Source organism: Ischnura elegans, chromosome 8, assembly GCF_921293095.1.
Source record: "Ischnura elegans chromosome 8, ioIscEleg1.1, whole genome shotgun sequence".
Classification (NCBI taxonomy): domain Eukaryota; kingdom Metazoa; phylum Arthropoda; class Insecta; order Odonata; family Coenagrionidae; genus Ischnura; species Ischnura elegans.
The window spans coordinates 21575370-21596537 of NC_060253.1; the positions used below are offsets into that span (position 1 = coordinate 21575370).

Below are 21168 nucleotides of genomic sequence, written 5' to 3' on the forward strand. Positions count from 1 at the left end.
AGAGGTGGTGAGGGCAATGAACCATGTCATCAGTCAAGGTTGGGCAATGTACTGGGGCACGGCCAGGTGGACGCCTGTTGAAGTAATGGAAGCGTACACAAATTGCCGACAGTTCAACTGTGTCACTCCCATTTGCGAGCAGGCTGAGTACCACATGTTCTGCCGTGACAAGACTGAACTTTACATGCCGGAGCTGTACAATAAAATTGGTGAGTTTCCTTCAAGTCAGACAGACGTTAATGTTTCCATCCAGTAGAGTATCATATGTATGCATTTTATAGAAGTATTTAAATAAATAAAAAATCGTAGCGTTTTTCCACAAAATTCTTTACTGCGTACAAGGCGTTTTGGCTCACTGAGCCATCATCTGGCACAAGATGGCTCAGTGAGCCGAAACGCGTTGTACGCAGTAAAAAATTTATATTAAAAAATTCAATGTATATGTTATAAGCAATTGCAGGTAGTTCTAAAAACACTTTTTCGATTCTTATTTCCTTTTCTGTATTTATTTAAATTTTGAGTGCTAGGTTTCCTCTCCTAAGAAAAATGTTGCAAAAATGACTGCATTATTTTAACAAAAAAGAAAAAGGTAATAAAAATGACCACATGGCATAAAAGTTAACTATCCAAGGAACCTTATAATGGAATACCACACAGTTAGGAATGAGTTAGTAAATTTTGCGCATAACATTGAATCATTCATTTCTTAGTCATCAATTAAGTCTGGGTGGTTGAGGCACATTACTGGGACTGATATAATTTGCCCTGATTACGTAGCTGTCTCATTTATCAGATCCATTAGTGAATACATATTTAAATATGGATGATGCTGTGTTAAAAAAATTACTAGTTGAAAATTAAAATGCATACTCACCCTAATATTAATTAACTATGTAGTTTCACTGTTTTGTAAAAAAAATAACATAACTAAAAATAATTCTCCTTAATTACTGTAAGTGGGTTTTAAAAAATAGAAGTAAACAGCAGTGGTAGGAGAAATGATATAAGGAGATAATTTCCCAGTTGTAGTTCAATTGTGAGGAAAATATACAAATTTGGTTCCTAGAGTTAAAAACAATGTCTATGTCAACATTATTATTGGAGTATGTATGCCAAAAATGCGTGACCCATGTATAAGGCTTTCTGTTCTGATTAATTGAAGAAAACTCTAGGTAATTCTTCAATTGGGTTCAGTTCTTGAAGATTTAGTCCAAAAAACGACTGTTCCCAGTATCATCTGGAGAAAAATTTCTCTATTATTCTCTTAATCCTTCAGCTGTGGTAGCTCTAGATCACAAGTCTTTCACTCTGTGCAGAAAAATTTATCTTTTTTCTACCAAGAGGGGCAGAGCACTTAAGAGAACATTGTAATCCTCTCCCGAACCCTCTTCTCAAGATTAGAGGACCCTACCCACTTAGGGATAGATTGGTACAACTTTGGATAATTTGGGGAAATTATGTATAACACTGGCAAAAAACAAACACTGCACAGTGTTTGACTGTAATTTTCTGTTTCATTTGACACCAAACACCGAATGGATCCCATTTGATTCATTTCATAATGACATTTACTCAGGGCGGTCTGGCCAGGTTGGCTGGTCTGCCGATGCTCTATAGTGAAGGGTACATGAAAGGTGTAATAAATAAATTGATTACTTGAAGTAAAGTGTTTTGCAATTAGAAAATAATATGTTTTCATTATTTTCTTTATTTACAATATCCTAAGCATAAAAAGATCATATGAAAAATAAATAAAATCAAGTTTTCAGAAGATACCTAAAAAAGAACCAGATGCTTTTTTGAAAGGGTTATTTGAAAAGGATATTTCAGAGTTTTTTTTAGATTTCAGTGCAGTTTCATGGAAAAATACACTTAATAGATAATAGAACCATAAAAAATTATTGAAATTTATAAGCTGTGAACTTTTCACTTTTCATTGTATTTCTTCTCACAAATTTTTCTATTTTTGTTTAATTTGCATGCAATTTTTAAGAGCCAGAATACTGTCTAAATCCATTCCCAGGCATGCATTTTTTTTATTTCCCCGGGGAGGAACCCATCTTGTGGCCTAGCCGAGGGTCCTAATCACCCCAGACTAACCACTTTTCTACGTACATAACGAACTTATCGCATCCAGTCTCTTGAAGACATTGAGAGGACAATATAAGGGTAGACTGGTACGGCAAGGGAATACATAGTATGTGACCACTAGCAAGCAAGGGAGGGATAAGTTTGGAAAAGAAGGGAGTTTTGCCATTTGTCCAAAGAGTTTGAAGCATGGGCTTGGGAGGGCAGATGAGGAGAGGTTAGCTGTATGTTCTAGAACGTTTTTCCTGTCATCACTTGCAGCTGAGGGCGAAATAGGATGACCTCTCTCTCAACCGCAAATATGGTTTTTGTAGCAGTAGCTTACATCCCCCTCATGGCTGTGTGGGATTCTTCAATCCTTTCCCTGCCATCCTATCAAGGAAGGGTATTGAATTGTTGTGGTTGTGAGAATATTGGCCGCTCAACTCGTGGGCTCCGATTCAAATCCTGATAGTGGCCGAGATTTTTCAGTCCCTTGTATAGGGCACTTCAAGTGTAGATCTCAGTCCATCAGATGGAACTTTAAATCGTGGTCTCCTTAGCACCTTTCGTGAAGAACAGCCTAATACCATTACCAGGCTTCTCTCTCTGCCCCACCTTTCCTACCCTTCCCTGATGGTGCAAATGACCTAATTTGTTGGTCACCTCCACCAAATATCATTCCATACTCTACTCCTGAGACATCATCAGGCTCCTTAATCGCATGGGTTCCTCCTTACTTTTCCCTTCCCTTCAAGGGTGTACCCAGGGTCAGAACAAGGGGGAGGGAGAGGCAGGCCATGGTTATTCAAGTTGTAACATTTAAGCATCGAAAAGGTGAATTAAACCGACATTTTAAGGAAAAGATAACACCGCTTTATTAGTTTTTAAAACTATTTGCTTGAAAAAAGTATTTTAGTTACATGTCTTATACTAATATCATTTTGGTTGGTTTGAAGAAAATTTGTTGAAAATTTTCATTTCAATCCAGTTCTGATTTTCCTGAAAGACTCACCAAAGATTTTTGCTTCTAGGGGGCTGCCCCCTCCTGCCCCTCACTGGGTACACCCATGCTTCCCTTCTCTCTCCCTTTATGATGTAGGGTATAAAATCTCGCACTTATGAGCCCAGCCTCAAGAGCCTATGGGAACGGCAAGATTTTTCCATATAATTGGATTATACCTTATTTATGTAGTCTACCAGCTCAGGTAGGTTTTCATGGAGCATTTTGCCTATCACTCCCTACCAACTTGGAGTTCCCTCTCCAATTCACAATAAGGCTCACCATCGTTCATTCTTTCTAAAAATACTATGTATTCTTTTTCTACTCCTCCCATGCTTATCAAGCATTCTTCCCTCTAAAAATGTTTTCAATACTACTCAGTACTCATTTCATTCAAACTTTCTATCTCTTCTGCAACTTATCTAGAAACGGCTACTCCCCATCCTCCATGTCCAGCACTTCATCGTTTCTCTCCTCTCTGTTCACTTTACCTTCTCCATTCTTCTCTATACCCTCATCTCTATGGCCTATAGTGATTTCTCATCCTCCTTCCTAAGTGTCCATGTTACTGCACCATAAAGCGCTACACTCGGGAAAAGACTCTTCACTAGCCTTACTTTAAACACTTGTATAACAAACCATTCATTAACTATTACCTAATTCCCCCTTTGCTAATACACTTCTCTGTCCGATCTCTTTACTGTATTTTTCTGTTTTCCTTTAGCATGCTGTCAAAATCTACGATAGTCTAAATAACCACATGAAATTTCTGTTATGATTTCCAGGAGTGGGTCTCATGGCATGGTCTCCTCTTACAATGGGACTCGTGTCAGGAAAGCTGGAAGATGGGATGTCGTTGTTTGCCCGGGCATCATTTAAGGTGACTAAAAGGAACCTTTTACAGTGAAACAATTCCAGCCATTCTCTTTGTATGTCATTCCTTGTATTCAAATTTAGTGCTCTAATAAGTAGGCATATTTACCTATATGATAACAGAGTCAATTTTGCAATTATAGCATGTTTTGTACTACGCTTAGCATTGCAGTATAGTTTACGTATTTTCACCCAGGAGAAAGAATTTGTGATTTTACACTTGAATAAAATGCATGCCCTTTCAATATTAGTCTAGCTAGAAAAATTGTGTGTTATTTCAACTGCAAACTGTCTCTGTTGCAGAACAAGTACTCCACTTTTAGTTGGACAGAAGATGAAACACAGGCTCCCAACAAAGAGGTAATTAGCATTCTATGTAGTGGACTAGTCAGTTTTTATTTTTATGATTTTGTTTACATTACATCAAGTTTATTCTTGATAGGACCCATCACTCTCACTACACTGGTCCTTTTTCGTGATGTGTAACTCATTCAAAACTTGCGCTTCCTCATCGAAATTTTCTGGGGATGTAGAGTACGCCTTTCTCAACATTTTCCTGTGTCTCATACATGAAATTTTTACCTTAATATATAATTGGGAGTAAAATTCTTTGCTTCATTTTTGGATGAACACTGATAAGTGGGGATGAGTTGGTTCCACTTCTCTTTCTATTCCAGTGTGGTTCCTGGCATTGATTCTTGGTTCTGTTTTTTGAACAAGTTTTTTACTCTAATTGCTTGATTTTCCAACATAAAGTTATTGTTTTCATTTTGACCCAGCAGGGGCTATGAAATGCGTGATTTTTTATTACAGTGAATCTGATGGGAATAGCAAAGGATATTGGTATTGAATCTACCCAAATTGCCATTTTGCCATGCCCAAATTTTTGCGTCAAACCAAAAGTATTTTTCAATCTTTCTATAGTATCCGGGTCTGTAATAGTTTGTTTGTTATGGAGAAATACCTGATTCCTTATTTTGAACGATTTCCTGCATAAAAAGAACGATTCAAATTTGGCTCACATTTTCTACTATAGGCAACGTTTGTGTACCTTTTTTTCGGATCGAACTGCCTTTTCTAAAGCAAAACATCCATCCATGGAGACATGTAAGCACTGATGTTGTATATTATTTATAATATAAAGAAATTCATAGGAAAGAAAGTGATAGGAACATATGGTTGGAAAAGGACGAGGATAACAGTGCTGTGGTGGATCCAAAAAGCCAGAAATCAGATGGTAAAAATGTGGCCTGAACCGGGAGGTTCTGGGTTCATGTCCCAGTCAGGCCGCATTGATTTCTGGCTTTTTCCATCTACTACAGCACCGTTGTCTATGTCCTTTTTCAATCATGTGTTCCTATCTATCTCTTTCCTATCCTATAAGTTTATTTGTATGCTCGTGCTTAAGGCCGTTCCGTGCCGTGTGAATGAATGAAGTAATTTAAATAATTTTGTAAATTTTAATATCAATATTTTTGTAAATCCATGGGGCATAAAAATATTTGTGATACCAATTACTATAATGCAAATAACATTCTTCCAGTGGCCAGAATAAAAGCCATCATAAGAATGGGCATTGCATAGTTCAGCATAAGTCTGCTTTTCCGGCCTGAGAGGTGGATCCAGATTGTAGTCTTATTCAATCCCAAACCTTTGCTATCCTTGCTTAACCCAACATTCATCTTCCCCCTATCTCTGATGTACTTAAGTTGCACACCCCCTAGATTCTTCCTTCTGGGATAGTGACACCTTATTTTGGACGTACATATATCCTCTTATCACTGGATACAGTCCTGGGCATTTAAGATAGCTGACAGCCTGTGATGGCTGAGGATAATTTTATGTGTAATGGCCCAGAATAATCATTAAGTTATCTCACAAGTTATTGAATCCATAGCATCCAATCTATTTCAACTGTGTAGCATAAATAATGAACAAAAAATGTTTTCAAATAGGATTTTCTGCTTATTATTTTGGTACCGATTCCATTTGGTCCTGATTCTTCATCGAGAACAAAATGAGCCAAGAACCAAAGACTTGAACCAACCTATTGGGTTTACTCTATATATCCTGAATATTTCATGGTGATTACATACTATTAATTTGGTAATATATCATCAATGTAATTTTACAAGAGTTGGTCATGAGTACTCTTAAACCTCTGTGATATAATGAATATGATTGGAAATTCAAAGGTTAACAGAAGTCCAGACAAAAGTTATGCATTTAATCCTGCTGCTAGGATGTTTGCAGTTTTGAATAACTTATTAAATGACTTGAATCTAATAATTTAAATCTTTCACCAAAGGCATGCATGTTGACATTTGAGTTTCTAGTTTCTTTCCCTATCACATGTGGGTTTGATGATACACTTTTTGAAATTATATCACAAAACAGTTGCTGACACATTCATATAAACCATTTACTTTTAGTGAATACTATCTTTCATATTTCTAATTTTATTTTTTATCAATCCTATTTTTGAGAGGGACATATTTTTAAGGAGATATGCTCCTCAGTGATTTGAAGTTTTCATGTTGAATGATCATAACTTCGATGAATAGTAATTCATATCTGTAGTAATTTTAGGATTACTGCCATATTTGAATCTTATTCTTAATGGAAACTTCATGAATAATTCCTCTGTGTTGCCTATGATTATTTGAGAATTGTTTTAAATGTAGGAAACCTTGGGTCTCAGTTTGAATCCTAATTCTGCCATCAACCTGTACTTTTTGCCTTTTTTTCTCTTAATTGATCATTTACTTTCTCGAAACAAGCTTATCGTTGCACTTACGAGGCAATAAACTAGACCCCTTTTCATTTCTTAAAATGGAATTTTTCCTCAAAATAATACTAATCAAAAATCTAAGTTTTGGCATATGAAATAAATGATGGTCATGTTTTGGTGAGTGAGGTAATACTTTCAGCCAGAAGACTATTAGCAATGCTGAGAATCGGCATTAAAACCACAATATACCAATCATATGCACAATTTTTTTACTCATTAGATTATATCTAATTGACTATTTTCTAAAATTTCCCAATAAAAAATACTGAGATAATATTAAACTTGGTAATTTAAGCAACTTTGTATTCATTTACATCACTGCTTTTTACACATGCTCTGATCGAATTCAACAACTAAGCTTCTTTTTCAAGGAAAAACCACTGAACTTGAAAGTAATGCCATAGTCATTGAAATCAATCAGGCAGCACCTACAGATAATGCCCTCCTTTTCTTTATAAAATCAAAATTAATCTCTAACCTGCCTCCTATAGTCAAAACTTCTGTCCCAGAAATTAAGCCATCCATACAACATTAAATGTGGCCCTTGGAACTACCTCTAAAAAATAACCTGAATAGTAATTGATGAAAATGTGCATTTGAACACTATCCAAAGGTTTTGATGCAAATATTCTAGTTAATTCCTCTCAAACCAAAAATACCTATGCTTTATCTGTGTAGTAAAGCAAGCAAGGTGAATATGTACCTAATTTTGCTTTCATTGAACTTTCAAAACTTTGAAAAAGTATTTATAGCAGCAGTGGATAGTATGTATTTAGAGGATGTAAATATCAAGGTGGACTGGTCTTCTTATGTGATCTATTACTTGTTGGGAGCTTAAGTACACATAATCTACATATTTTACAGTAGGTATATCTAATAGGCCTATTTGCTTGGGTTATAAAAAAAATGGGTTATGAAAATGAAAATTTTACTCCGGTGTTTTATCTAAGGTAAAACGTTAACATGCTGATTCATATAAGTGATGGGAAGACTTTTCTCAAGGTTCTTGAAAGTTTTGGTACGTTGGCATACGTTTTAAACAAATACATAGTACACCATGAAAAAAGACAAAATGTGACCATTAGAGTAGGATTGAGGCTGCCTCTGAAGTAATTAGCAAAATAAATCACATTAGCTGTGACATAAATGAACTGAGTATAGCAGTCTACTGAAGAGTGACTGAGCAAGGCAATTAAACCAGCAACATCCTCTGTTTACATTCTATCCTTTTATTAAAAAAAATTATGAGGAGGTCATGGCAAGTTTGTGAATATTTTCAAGAAATAAATTTCCTAGAGAGTTTTTCCGCAAGAGTCATGCTTTCCCATTTCAAATTATTAGTATCATTCTTTCTTTCAACTGAGCCTTAAGAGTTACCTATTTAGTTATGGATAAGAATCACTATACATATATGTACAATGTTAGTCCATTAAATTATGTGTGTACAATATTAAGCTTCTTTAGATTTCATTTTGCCCATGTGTGTGGAATTTCAATGGTAAAATAGTCATAAGGCAATGAGTGTTACTATTGTACTCATGTATTTTTGAATGATTGGAGTATTTTTATTTTCATTTTTGCTGTTGTAGCAATTAAATGTTCCCAGTGATTATGATTACCTATAGATCTTGATTCCATTTGAGTTTTCTGAAATTGAATGCACCTACTTTTTTAACTTTGAGGAGGAATAGAAAATAAACATCGTAATTCAATGTTATAGAGTTGTAAAGTAGTTTTTTTTTTTTACTGATCACCGAGGTATTTGGTATATTCTGTTAATTTCACTTTTATGAATTAGCATTGAGGAAGTGGTGAAATTTCCCTGAGTGACTGATGTGAACTTTGTATCGCAGTTGCATTTTTAAAATGGTATTCTCTTAAGTTTCTTTTGAACAGAAATTTTATGTTCGTTATAAATTTTATTTTTCATTCTTTAAATCTCCCATTGCTTGAATTTCCTTTCAATTGTCAACATTTCCTCACTTAATTATCTTGTTTGCTCACTATATTTTAATCCATCTTCATCAATTTTGCATTTCTGCAACTTATTTCATGAATAGATCAGTATAAGGAAGGTGTTCAAGTCATGCAATTTACTCTTACATCTGCTACCTCTATCATTTTAGAAATAATTTTGTTACTCACAATGAATTGCATTTTTCTGATTTCTTTCTCGTCTGTAAGTTCATTGAATTTGGTAACAAGTGGTGAGTTCTGGACTGTATGAACTTAATTAACTCTAAGCTAAACATTTCTTTCTGCAAAAATTTTTCTATTACAAATGGGATGTGTTGATATCCCATTCTTTTTTATTGAAATCACTGAGGCTCTTGTATGTGAATCTCAGAAGTAGCACGAGCTTTAAATCTTATATTTTTTTTCATGCTGGAAACTACTTATCATAAATATTTAAAACAAGTAATGAATTTCACTTCAATTTGATTGTGGCACTCTGAGATGAATTGATTCACTAAAAACATTTTTGTGAGACATAGTAGAAAGCACTATTCTTAAAATGCTGGCAGTAGTTTGGCTTGTCAGATCACCTTTATGAATCTGACTTTGAAGGATTCTGCTAATTGGCTCCATGAGATCCCAATAAATGCACAATCTCCTCATGCTACTCGTAAAAAATCAAAGCCTTTAAGTAGCATGCTTTGCTGTAGATTACTCTCCCAATTTTTTTAGAGTTCAATGCATTGCTTTCCCGGTTAACTTATAAGATTGGCTTATGTAGATAAAATGTAGGTAGAAGCTTTTCTTGTAAAATGGCATTTATTTAATATAAATATTTCCCATAATAAATGATTTTCCATCATTGTTTCAGTGGAGATACGTATTTGTCATATTTAAAAATAGGTAACTGCCTAATTAAAAAAAGTGGTAATGAAAAATATCCACGGTAGGGATAAAATAGGCCTGAATTTCTTTTTTTTTTGCCCTTCCATTTGCTTCCTATTAACTCTGCCCTTATCCACTTTGTCTGTCTTTAATATCAACCTTCTTTCCTTACTTCCTACAGGTGCAACCTCCAATACCAACCCATTGCCATCACACCATTTTTCACCTTCTTCTGTAACTCATGTTTTAAACTTAAACACATTTATTTTTGATGGCTTTCTTGCCTGAGAAAAAAATGAATGCTCAGTCATCTTGTGTTTTCACAAAAAAGAGATATTTTGAAATAAGAATAAGAATTAGTATATAAGTGAGTTAATAGGTCTAGGAGGATTTAAGTTAGCAAATGCAACAGAGGTCGAAATGCTATGAAAATAATACATACGTATGTGCATATACATCAGAATAATTTTTGTGGTGTTTGAAATATTTTTTTTTCTGATGCAAGCCAATGCTTTTGAATATATATTTTTCCTTGAATAAACAATTCCTAAAATATGTATTCATTTAACACTGAAATTCTTGATTATAAGATTCCTTTAAAGATCTTGTGAGGTGTCCCTTCAGTTTTTATGCTTCCATAATATGATGCAGATTGAATCTTTACTTAGATAATGTATGTAAGATATCTGTATTTGTAAAATAATATTTATCCTCCTAGGAATATAAGTAATAAATTAATGTATTAGTAGTTCAGTTGGCATTTTTCGGGATTCTGTTGCATTAGTGACAACAATTGAAACTGTATTTAGGATATAGGAGATATTTGGCCAAACCTCACGGACTGCATATCTCTTATAAAGGGTTGCATAAATACAATGCAGCTGTAAGGTGGAATATATTGACCAAAATGGTAAATTAATGAAATTCTACTTGAAATAAGACAGAAAGGTGGAGAAAACATGTTTGTCCAACAATTTTCAAAGACAGGAAATCCAAATGCCAATTAAAGGTGGGAGGTAACTTTTTCTGGATCTGATTTTTAAAATTATTTTTGGCAGTCATGAGCATAGAGGAGAACATAGGGTGATTTATGGAGGGTGAGGCTAAGAGTAAAGGATTCTATTCCCATCCAGTGAATGCATTATGATGTTAATTTACAGAGGAGTCATATCTACAGAGTCTATCCAAGAAGTAAGTTGATTAAGTTCAGAAAAAAATATTTATTGATGATATCAATACAAGCGACTAAAATTCTTCAGAATTGGCTCGATTTGCATTGGAACACCAGCACCAGTGTTTTTCCCAGCCACAGAATGTACCCTGGAAGGCATCGATTGGGACCTCCTTGAAGCACGTGGTAGTCACTTTCTTGATGGCTTCTAAAGTCCCTTTGAGTATCCTCCTTTTCTTTGGGAACAAGAAGAAGTCTGAAGGTGACAAGCCATGGCTGTATGGCAGCTGGGGTATTGTTGTCACACCACACTTCAGTAGAAGCTCCGTAACAATGAACAAGCTCCAGTGTGTGACGGCACGTTGTCGGGGTAAAGACGTAACATGTCCGTGATCTCCTTCCTGACTCATTTCACTCTGCTTTGGAATCTTTTTAGAATTACAAGTAAAACTAACTGTTCACAGTTTGACCCTATGGCACAAACTCTGAGTGGACAATGCCTTTTTGAGGAAAAAAGCGATGAGCATGGCTGTAATAGTACAGCCATGCTCATCGCTGTACTATTCAACTTACCTACACTACTACATCGCTGCATCATTCAACTACCTATACTACTACATCACTGCATCATTCAACTTACCTTTTGGAAAAACCCTGTATTCTAACCCTGTTAGGTGTGCTGATGTAAATAGGCTGAGGAAAGTTCTAAAAGATTTGCCTGGCTGCTGACATCCAAATCTTAGAGTACATGCGACTCCCCTGTAAAGTGGCATCATCATACAAACCCTAGGTGTGAATCAAACTCTTTATTCTTGAGGCTGGTCAATAGAAAAAAATATAAATAAATCATCAATGGCAAGAACTTACAGTGAGATTCTAGTACACTTACGACAATGATGACATTCATGAAAGAAATTGGTGCTGAACCTGATGAAATTACCATAAAAGTTTTGGACCCCAGTAAATTACCATGGGAACCAAGGAGCCTTGCATGAAGCAGCAGTCTGCAAAGCCAAAGGTCCATGATTTAATTCCCAATTGAGGGGAATTTTTTCCCTTAGCAATTAATGTGAACACTTATGGTAATCAACATAGCTATTAAGTGCTATGTTATTATTAAGTGCTATCTTGTTTTCTTCAACCAACATTGGTTTAGCACTTTTTCCACAAGTTTAACTCACGTACTAAGCCTTTCAACTGCTAGGTCATCATCCATATTCATACCAGGTACCTGTTAAAGGTATGTGCCTGATGATGACCAAGTAGTTAAAACTCGTAGTACCAAAGTAAAACTTGAGGAAAAAGTGCTCTCTTGTTTTCTTCCATCAATATTCATTCTTTCCACTACATTTTGCTTGCCTCAGTCAATTTAAATGCAATGGTATCCTGAAAAATGCCAACTACACTTCACATTCCTTGTGAAAGCCTTCATAACTCTGAAATTAATGTGTAAGCTTAACTGAATTTTTAACTAGTGGAATTACATGTTTTGTAATGATAAAGCTAAGATAAAGCCTTAAGTTTAGAATTTGCAAACAATGCCATTACTATTTGTCGGAAATTCTTTGCCATATGTGATGGGGTGGCCTTCAAGCAAATGCCACAAATGGTAATACATAAATCATTTGAGCCACAAAACCAGCATTTTGAGAAGTGCAGTGTGTATGTGAAACCTCTCTAACCTCAAGTAATCGATTTGGTTTTAATTTTTGAAACTTTGTATTTTACTATGGAGATGCATCCATATTTCAAATAGGGGTCAGTCTAGGGTACCTATCTTCTTTTGTTACCAAGTACCATGGGAATCTTGGTGCCATTCATTGAAAAACCCCTCTTGAGTTCCAAAGAGTGTGGTTTGTAGAACAGGTGTGGCCAGAATCATCTCAGAGAGGTGCTAAAATCCAATAAAAATTTGCCAACTAGTTACCAATAAAAAATCAGATCTAAAATTGGTCTTAAATCAGATATGTAATAGGAATGGAACTGAGACTAGTGATTTCAGATATTGAGGCACAAGAGCAAACTTAAAATATTTCACAATAACCCTCTACATCATTTCCCAACTGCTTCCTCATCATTTACGTAGAAACAACACATTCCTTCTGTCCAATTTCACTTATTACATTTATTTTGGATTAATACATGGTGGCAGGATCTCCTCCCACTATCTTTCAAATTGCCAACCCTACATGAAGGATTTGCGAGTGGAATTCGATTTGAAACCCTAATGAGGTCATTTCAAGATGCAGATAACAATTTCTCTGGTAACCTTGAGGCTTAGTTTATCTTTCTTTATCTATAATTTGACAATGAAGTAGATCAATAGGTTACCTTGGGAACTTTTATTTACATTGCTATGAATTTGTTCTGCTTTCAATATCTTGTCAAATATATGTAGTATGTAGGGCCAATTCGATTTACACAAATATCTTGAAAAAATTCCACAGAGGAAGTAATCTCTGATAGGAAATAATTCTCTTTGACTGGGATTCGAACCTGGAACCCCCGATTGCCAGTCGAATACTTTAGCCACTTAAGCTACAAAGGCACCATTCTCCTCTGTGGAAATGGAAGGGGAATGATTTACAAGGTAGCTTATCTGGAAATCAGAGGATCAAGGTTTAAATCCAAGTCAAGGCCAATAATTTTTCTCTGTGGAATTTTTGCACAATTTGTGCAATGCTGGTGACTCTGTTGAGTTACATATCACTGTGGCTAGTCCTGGTATACTTTAATTACACAAATATCTCTCAATGATGTGGAATCGGGTTGATCAGGTGGCTAAAAGCTTCTCATCATATGGGCCTGCATTCAAATCCAGGCACTGGCAAAATTTTTCAGGCACTACACCCGATCCCTGCTTGAGTATTTCATGTAGGAGACTTCACTCCAGCAGTTGAATGAGATATTAAGCTACAATCCCATGGGGGCCTTTTATTATGCGTAGGTAAATGCCGACACCAGGTTTTTTCTCCTCCCTATTTTCCTAACTCTTCAGAATGGAGCTAATTACATAACGTTTCATTTATTTCCTCCAAATGGTGAGGATTCTTTTTCTATTTATTCTTCCACCTTTATTTCTAGGCTAGTGCCTGCTTCTTTCAGTACATTTCCTTAAGTCCATATCCTGGTTATTCTTCCATCATTTCCTTGGTCAACCCATACTTATTTCCCTTTTGGAATATAATCCCTAGCCACTTTCTATATTCTCTGTTTGTGCAATCTGTCCATATGTTCCTTCCATTCCAATTTACATAGTTACAGCCATAATATTTTCCAAGACACAGATCAATATCTTTTGAGTATGATACCCACCTTAGAAAAATTCTGGTCACATCTGTGAGAAAAGGCAGTTCCCCTTCATCTGCAATAGTGCATAAAAAATAAAGTATGCACATGCATGATTTTTTCCCATTTTTGTCTAGAGTAATCCCTGTCAACACGTTGTTAGAGGTCATGTTGTCATTGAAACTTGAAAATCCACAGAATTATGCGTGGATGAAAGAGCAGAGACAAACGTCGGAAGACATGGCCTCGCCTCCGGGAGGTGGGTCTGTCGTGGTGACGAGTGGACGCCGCGGCACAACAGCAGGCGTTGTACCGCTCACCCGTCCTGCCACAGCCATGGGGGCACCGTCCACCCCTGGCATGGCCCCGCCTTCAAGTCGGCACGAAGAGCGTTTGCGAGAGGTATCCCAGATTGCGGAGAGGCTGGGGTGCTCCGTGTCACAGCTAGCCACTGCCTGGTGCCTGAAAAATGAAGCTGTCCATTGTCTCCTGCTTGGAGCTGCATCGCCACACCAGCTCTATGAGAATTTGCAAAGTTTACAAGTAAGATTTTTATGATCATGTTTATCTCCTCATATGTATATGTTTTTTTTTAATATATACGTCTTGATATTCCTTGATGAGGTATTAACCACAAATATAACCCAGGTTGGGTAAGACACAGTATAAAAGACACAATAAAAAATAGACTCACACGGATTTAAATTTACGGAGGAACCTTCCTCAGAGTTAGGAGCGAGAGTCATATTATTTTATTCCAACCCTAATTTTCATTGGGTACCAGTCACACCTCCTATCATTTGTCATTGAATTGCCACTTTTAGATGTGATATATAAATTAAATCTGTTATTGGGTTCTTGAAAGTAAACTAAGATCCCAAGCATGAAAATTGAAATGGGAAGTTTGAAATTGGGCTGCTTATCCTTTATAAAAAAATTGAAAATATTTTTCAAAAGTCTATATTTTGAATTGAGTACATATTACCAATATACTAGAGATGGGTTGAATAGCATTTTTCTCAAATTCGAGTACCTTATTTTTTCTGAGTACCTTACTTAAAAATCGAATACCCCAAGTAACATTTTTGGTTGGCCCTCTGTTGGCAGATGGTGGGACACAGCGGTTGGCCCATGGTATGATTTGGCCACCTCGCCAACCGTATCCCAACCAACGATTCCCCAACGATGGGCCAACAGAGCATTACAGTCGGGCCTTCGTATTCCCAACCAGAGGCCAACCCCTCTCCAAGGATACACCGTTGGCCCTTTTAAATTCTGCCATCCGTTTCCCAACAAAAGCTATATTTTACTGGCATTTCTCATTTTTGTAGAATGAGAGTTAAATTTATTTACCTTCTCACTTGATATGATACCGGTAGATAGAATCTTTACCTTTAACTCCCTATAAATAAAAATGAAACTAAATACATTAACAATCAATGCTATAGGACAAAGTAAGGTTACAGTGGTTAAAAGTGGAAAACAAAAAATCAATATCAGTTCAGAAGGTCCCCAACTTTTATTTTCACGAATCAGGACAATTTTTATTAGGACAAAATTAGGAAAATTTCAACAGCACCTTTCCATATTACAATATGGCACACACAAAAACTCTCCATCTTCTTTGTAGGGTAACAAAACACACTTAGATAAAATCTGGGTGGACTGCAATTTGCATCCAGGTACTAATTTTTTTACTACAAATATACCAATGGTACCACTTCTAAGAGGTAATTCAAAGAAATCCTCCTTAATTTCAAACATGTCACACTGCAAGATGTACACCCCTGAGTTATTTGATTCAATTGCCTTCACAATTCCTATTTTCTGGTCTTCGGTAACGAAATTGTTAAGTTTAGTCCATTTTACTTCATTGGATTAATAAGTGCAAGATTTAGGGATATTAATAGGAATCACAGAAACACTGATTGAGTATAATAGTTGATGTATTTTCCATAAAATAATAATTGTGCAGTTGTTATTTAGGTTTACTCATACAAATTCAATCTCAATCTCTTCAGAGAGGACTAAATCACTCACTTTGTCCATTGAAACACTGTTTTCATTAAAACTTCCACTTATACTAGATATGCCACAATCTGAAAAAATATACATATCGATCTATCTAAATTAATGATGAAAAGTTTAAAATTCCACGAAACTATCTGTTTAAGGTAACATGATTTTAGGAATGCCAGTTTTGTAAGACTTACCAAATGAGGTCAATGCCTTATTTTTGTTAGAAGCACTCGACTTATTTTATTTAACAGCTATCACAAAGACAAAGCCCTTACAACCAAACAAGTCTTGGTTGTTAGGTTGCTAGGGAAACATGTGAACCGTATCCTGCAACGTATGCAATCGAGGTATACATCGTGCTTATTCACGGCCCATATCGAACTTCCATCGGTTAAGTTTAGACTCGAAACAGACAGATCTTATAAGTCTACAATTTTTCATGTGCCCTCCGGGATATATATACTAACAAGTCGCATTAAAGAAGCCTCCGCTTCTTGGAACCATTTATGTCAAATACCATGCTGAAAACACCAGAAAATTAGCAGAACATTACTTAAAAAAGAGTTATACATAATTTCCAAAAATTATCTTATAATATATTCTTAAAAAATTAACTTAAAATAATTATTCTGCCTGCACATAGTCGATAGCACTGACTGTCAAAGCAAGCGATTATGCCATCCCTATTTTTTAATGAATAGATGCTACCGATCCGATAACCATTTGATACGATAAATCGATTACAATGGAATTTCACCCATCTCTACGTTGAAGATCTTGTCGGAATTTTGTTTGCAGCTCTCATGGCGGAAATTGAGGAAATGGTATGATGTCCCAATGGTGGCCCAATGATAATCTATTTCGTAGGGCCATCGTTGGGGATTTCCGTTGGGCCAACAGCATAAACCGTTTCGTTGGGCCGACGAACAATATCTGCGTTGGGCCAACAGCGGAATTTGGTAGGCATATCCACCCACAATGAGCCAACCGTGACTACGGTTCCCCAACCGAGGCCCAACGGTCAATGTTACTTGGGACTGCATTGCTGAATATGTATAGATTTTTCCACCAATTTTAGATATGGATGAAAATTAAAATAAAAGAATGCTGAACGCTTTGCAAGTGATTCTACTTCAATATGTCTCCTAAATCCTGATGCAATTGTCACCCACAATTACGTCAAACTTGAGCACTTGGAGCACGCAATTCTTTTGTTTATTTATTATGTATATGCATGTTGATGGTTATATTATCGGTAATGCTTTGCTATGTATATTGCAAAACTTGAATTAAATAAAGAATTGACAATTACCTTAAAATTAGAATATGTGAAATGCAATTTTTACTATGCAACACGGAGTCAGAGAAGGAACAGCCAGTTTTGCGTGCATTTGAACGTAAACATACATACATTCTTCTTATTGTTGTTCTCGTGGAGTCATCAGCATTTTATATGTTTTAGTGCTTACTTTCAACAGGGGCGCAGCTAGGAATTAAGGCTAGGGAGGGTTTCAGGCACAACTAATACTGGGGGGTCTGGTGGTGTGGTATACCTGCCAGGGTAAGCGGGAGGTGCAGGGGCCTTCCGCCAGTAATAAATTAAGATAAATGGTTTAAAATATTGAGTTTTACGGCCTTGTGAGGGATATTTTGTTAATCCTCACACTATTCTATAAGCAATATTAATCCAATTAAGTAAAATTGATTTAACTTAAAAATTTCTCTGAGCTCTGGGAGGGGGGTTTATCCCCCAAAACCCCCCTCCTAGACTGTGCCACTGTCTTTCAATGGTAAGTTTTCCTAAAAATATTATTAAAGAATAGAACCAACCAAATTTGCACCCCTTCATATAAGACCCAACCATTTTCTATGGATTTAAAGAGAATCACGGACGATCTATGCTGTGTATACGTAATTCGAATAACTGATAACTTTGTGTCATCGAACAGTGAATAGTGTAAAAAAGCTCATTATTCAAGGTATTAGGTTTTTCGACTATCTGAACTTCCCATCCCTACAAAATACTCATAAGCTTACCAGTTTTAATCACCAAAATATTAGATGTATGCATAATTTGATACACACATATTGTCACGTGAGTCATTCATGTGAAATAAGATGATGAGTTTCCAGGGGCTCCAAATTTTGAGGAAAATTTTTCAGTTTATTCAGAGATGTGGAGGTATTAAAAATTTTGCATCAGTGAAAATAAGTCCCCGATCATCCATTTATATAAAATTTTGGAATGATAGTATAGTCCGGTTGAAGTTCAACTCGTGCAAGAAAGATTTGCCCCTCATTTGACAATAGTGGGTACCATGGCATCCACATGCGATCCACGAGGGAAGCCAAAGTATCATTGAAAACCAAAACAATATCATAAATATGAGAACTTAGAGCTAAAAAACCAAGAAAAGTTTTATGCAAATGTTAGAGCTTCTAAATCTTCGACTGAGAAAACTTTCAATGTTTTTATGTATGTACTGTAAAACCTCTATGTAGAGAACCTCTTTACATCATAAACCTCCATACTTCATACCACCCCTATGGTCTCATCAGATTTTACATGTAAATTTATAGGTTAAACTCTTTGTAGTGAACCTCTTTATCTCATAAAATCTCCACTTATCATGCCAAGGAGACACCCCCGAGACAGCCTAACTACCTCAGCAAATCGTACCTAGACAACTAGAGACCATTAATGCAGCCACAATTACGAACATGGAATGACATTTTCAGCGATAAATGTTTCACGCTCATTTTTTTCTTATACACCTTTAATGTGCTGTAATTTTTACGTTAACCATTAGTTATGGCCATTTTGTTCCTTATGAGAGCATACCTTACAGTAAATAAGAAAAAATGTATCCAACTATCCTAATCATTTTAAGTGACTGTTGAATTGAGAGAGATCACATCTTTCCTCTTGAATGGTGGTAAAAATCACGCGATAGCGCTCACTTTCTGTTATTAATAAATAACAAATATATGTTCAGTAATGCATGCATGTTTGTTTAAGCACATAAATATAATGATTTAAAAGACAGTAGTACCTTTCATTTCCGAAGGATATGAAAAAATGGTGCCGATCACTAAAACCTCTCTATAATGAACCTCCCAAATAATACAGTGAGTCCTCGTTCTACGTCACCCCGTTTAACGTCATTTCGCGATAACGTCACGAAAATTTTGATACCGTCATTCGTTTATCGCACCTTTGCTTTGCGATAACGTCAGGTCTGGTCAGGTCTTTTAAATTTCGCGCGAGAAAAAATGCGAAGCGGCGGGCGTTGCAGGTTGTTCGTTTTGTGGGCGGTAATACAGTCAGTCTAAACGAAGTGTAAAACGGTGTGTTTATTGTCAATTTCGATTACGTTTATAGCAAATTTTCTGCAAAATGAATTCTTAGGTAGGTGCACAAATGTTAAGTGCGTAAATGTCAAGTAAAGTTTTAGCAAATTTGACTTGACATAACGGTTTTCTGGAACCTGAAAAGTGATTTCTAGGAATTTTTCCGGGTAGAACTCGGAGTATTTGTCGTCACTTTTTCGCCGTGTTCTCAATAATCTTGGTTCCTGTAACTGCGACGAAGTTTCAGCGATGATGATGCCCAGGTGACCACCATAGCGAAGCCGAAAAAACAAACGCGGGAAGATACAAAAATGGAGGAGGATGTACACGTCGCTGCTGGTAATGCCGTCAATGAAGACAGGGACTCGTGTTTATGCCATAGTTTGGCATTCCCATCGTAAGAAATGGCCCAAATATGACACGCTAAAATTTTTTCGCGTAGGAATTGTGAGGTCTAGGAGCCAATATTCACTTTTTACATTGTTTCTTATGGGATATTGTGCTTCGATTAACGTCATTTTGTTTATCGTCACATTTTTCAGGAACGGTAAGTGACGTTAAACGAGGACTCACATTGCCCAAATTTTGATCCCCTCAATTACAATGTAAAGAGGTTTTACTGTACTTCCTACTTCTTTCCCTTCCATCAATGAAATTGCTATAATCGATTGTGATTTTGGGTCCGGCAATGAGAACAACGCCATATTGTCCTGCCACTGGTAAATTTGTTAATCTGTCCTGTGAAATAATATTAACATAGCTTGTCATATTATGAATTGGTAAGCCCAATTTCAAAGGTTAGTTCGGCATGAGTATATTTTATCCTGAAACAGTATGGCCAAATGTACAGAAATGATGTGGTGGTTGCAGCATATTCTGGATAAAATTCGTTTTGTATTCGAGACTCCGATAACCGACACATAAAAAACAGATCTTGCACCACACTACTTACCATTATGTACTTGTTATTTTATGTTGCAAAATGAAATGGTCCTGCCATGATTCAGTGGAGAATTTTCATATTTTAAATGCAAGTATTCAAGTTTAATTTTTCCTGGGAAAAACATTGGGCCAGGAAGAGTTAAAGGTTCTTTTCAATTTTTCAGAAATTATTCGGTAAGGGGTCTCCTCCAAAAATTTTCATGTAAATGGATTCAGAAAAAGAGACTAGCAACGACTTATTGCTTATACCTTGCAACAACAGAAAACAGCCATTTTGAAAATATTTGAACAGAAAATCATTTCCCTCAGTGTGGACTGGACAGTAAGTCTCACGTTACGACAGCTGGTTGCCATGGAGGTCACAATCTTTTTTTCCAAATAAATTCAATTTACAGCATTTTTGCCGCAATTAATTTTAAAACAGTAAATTTCTGATTCCTACGGTGTCTTTTAAGCTATTTTATCACCGCTGAAAGTTGCTAAAGGGTGACTGCAACTCACCAAATTTTTATTCCAAGCCTGGTGTTAACAGTCAATAAATGAAAAGGTTTCCAGCTTAGCTCCATGGCATTTTCCATCATGGATACAGAATAAATTAAACACTGCAAAACCACAAAAAAAATAAAAATATTTATTTGTGCTGCTAAATGTCGATAAATAAAATGTATTATTATGACCGTAGTGGACAACATTGGCTTACATAAGGCACTTCCACAGTCTCATAAATGTTTATCTCTATCGGTCCAAAAAGACTAAGTAAATGAAAATAGGGGATGTATATCACATTTATTCTTATTGCGCTTTTATATAAAATGTGGAACA

General features: G+C 36.0%; 1 protein-coding gene across 1 annotated transcript in view; it reads left to right on the forward strand.

Moving 5' to 3' along the window:
- Positions 1 to 21168, forward strand: part of LOC124163804 (voltage-gated potassium channel subunit beta-2) — a gene marked incomplete at its 5' end in the record, with an annotated part of 45935 nt that overhangs the window by 14978 nt on the left and 9789 nt on the right. The window contains 4 exons of the mRNA XM_046540896.1: positions 3 to 209; positions 3856 to 3950; positions 4247 to 4303; positions 14233 to 14577. Coding sequence (XP_046396852.1) covers positions 3 to 209; positions 3856 to 3950; positions 4247 to 4303; positions 14233 to 14577 — 704 coding nt within the window. The remainder of the gene's footprint in view (positions 1 to 2; positions 210 to 3855; positions 3951 to 4246; positions 4304 to 14232; positions 14578 to 21168) is intronic.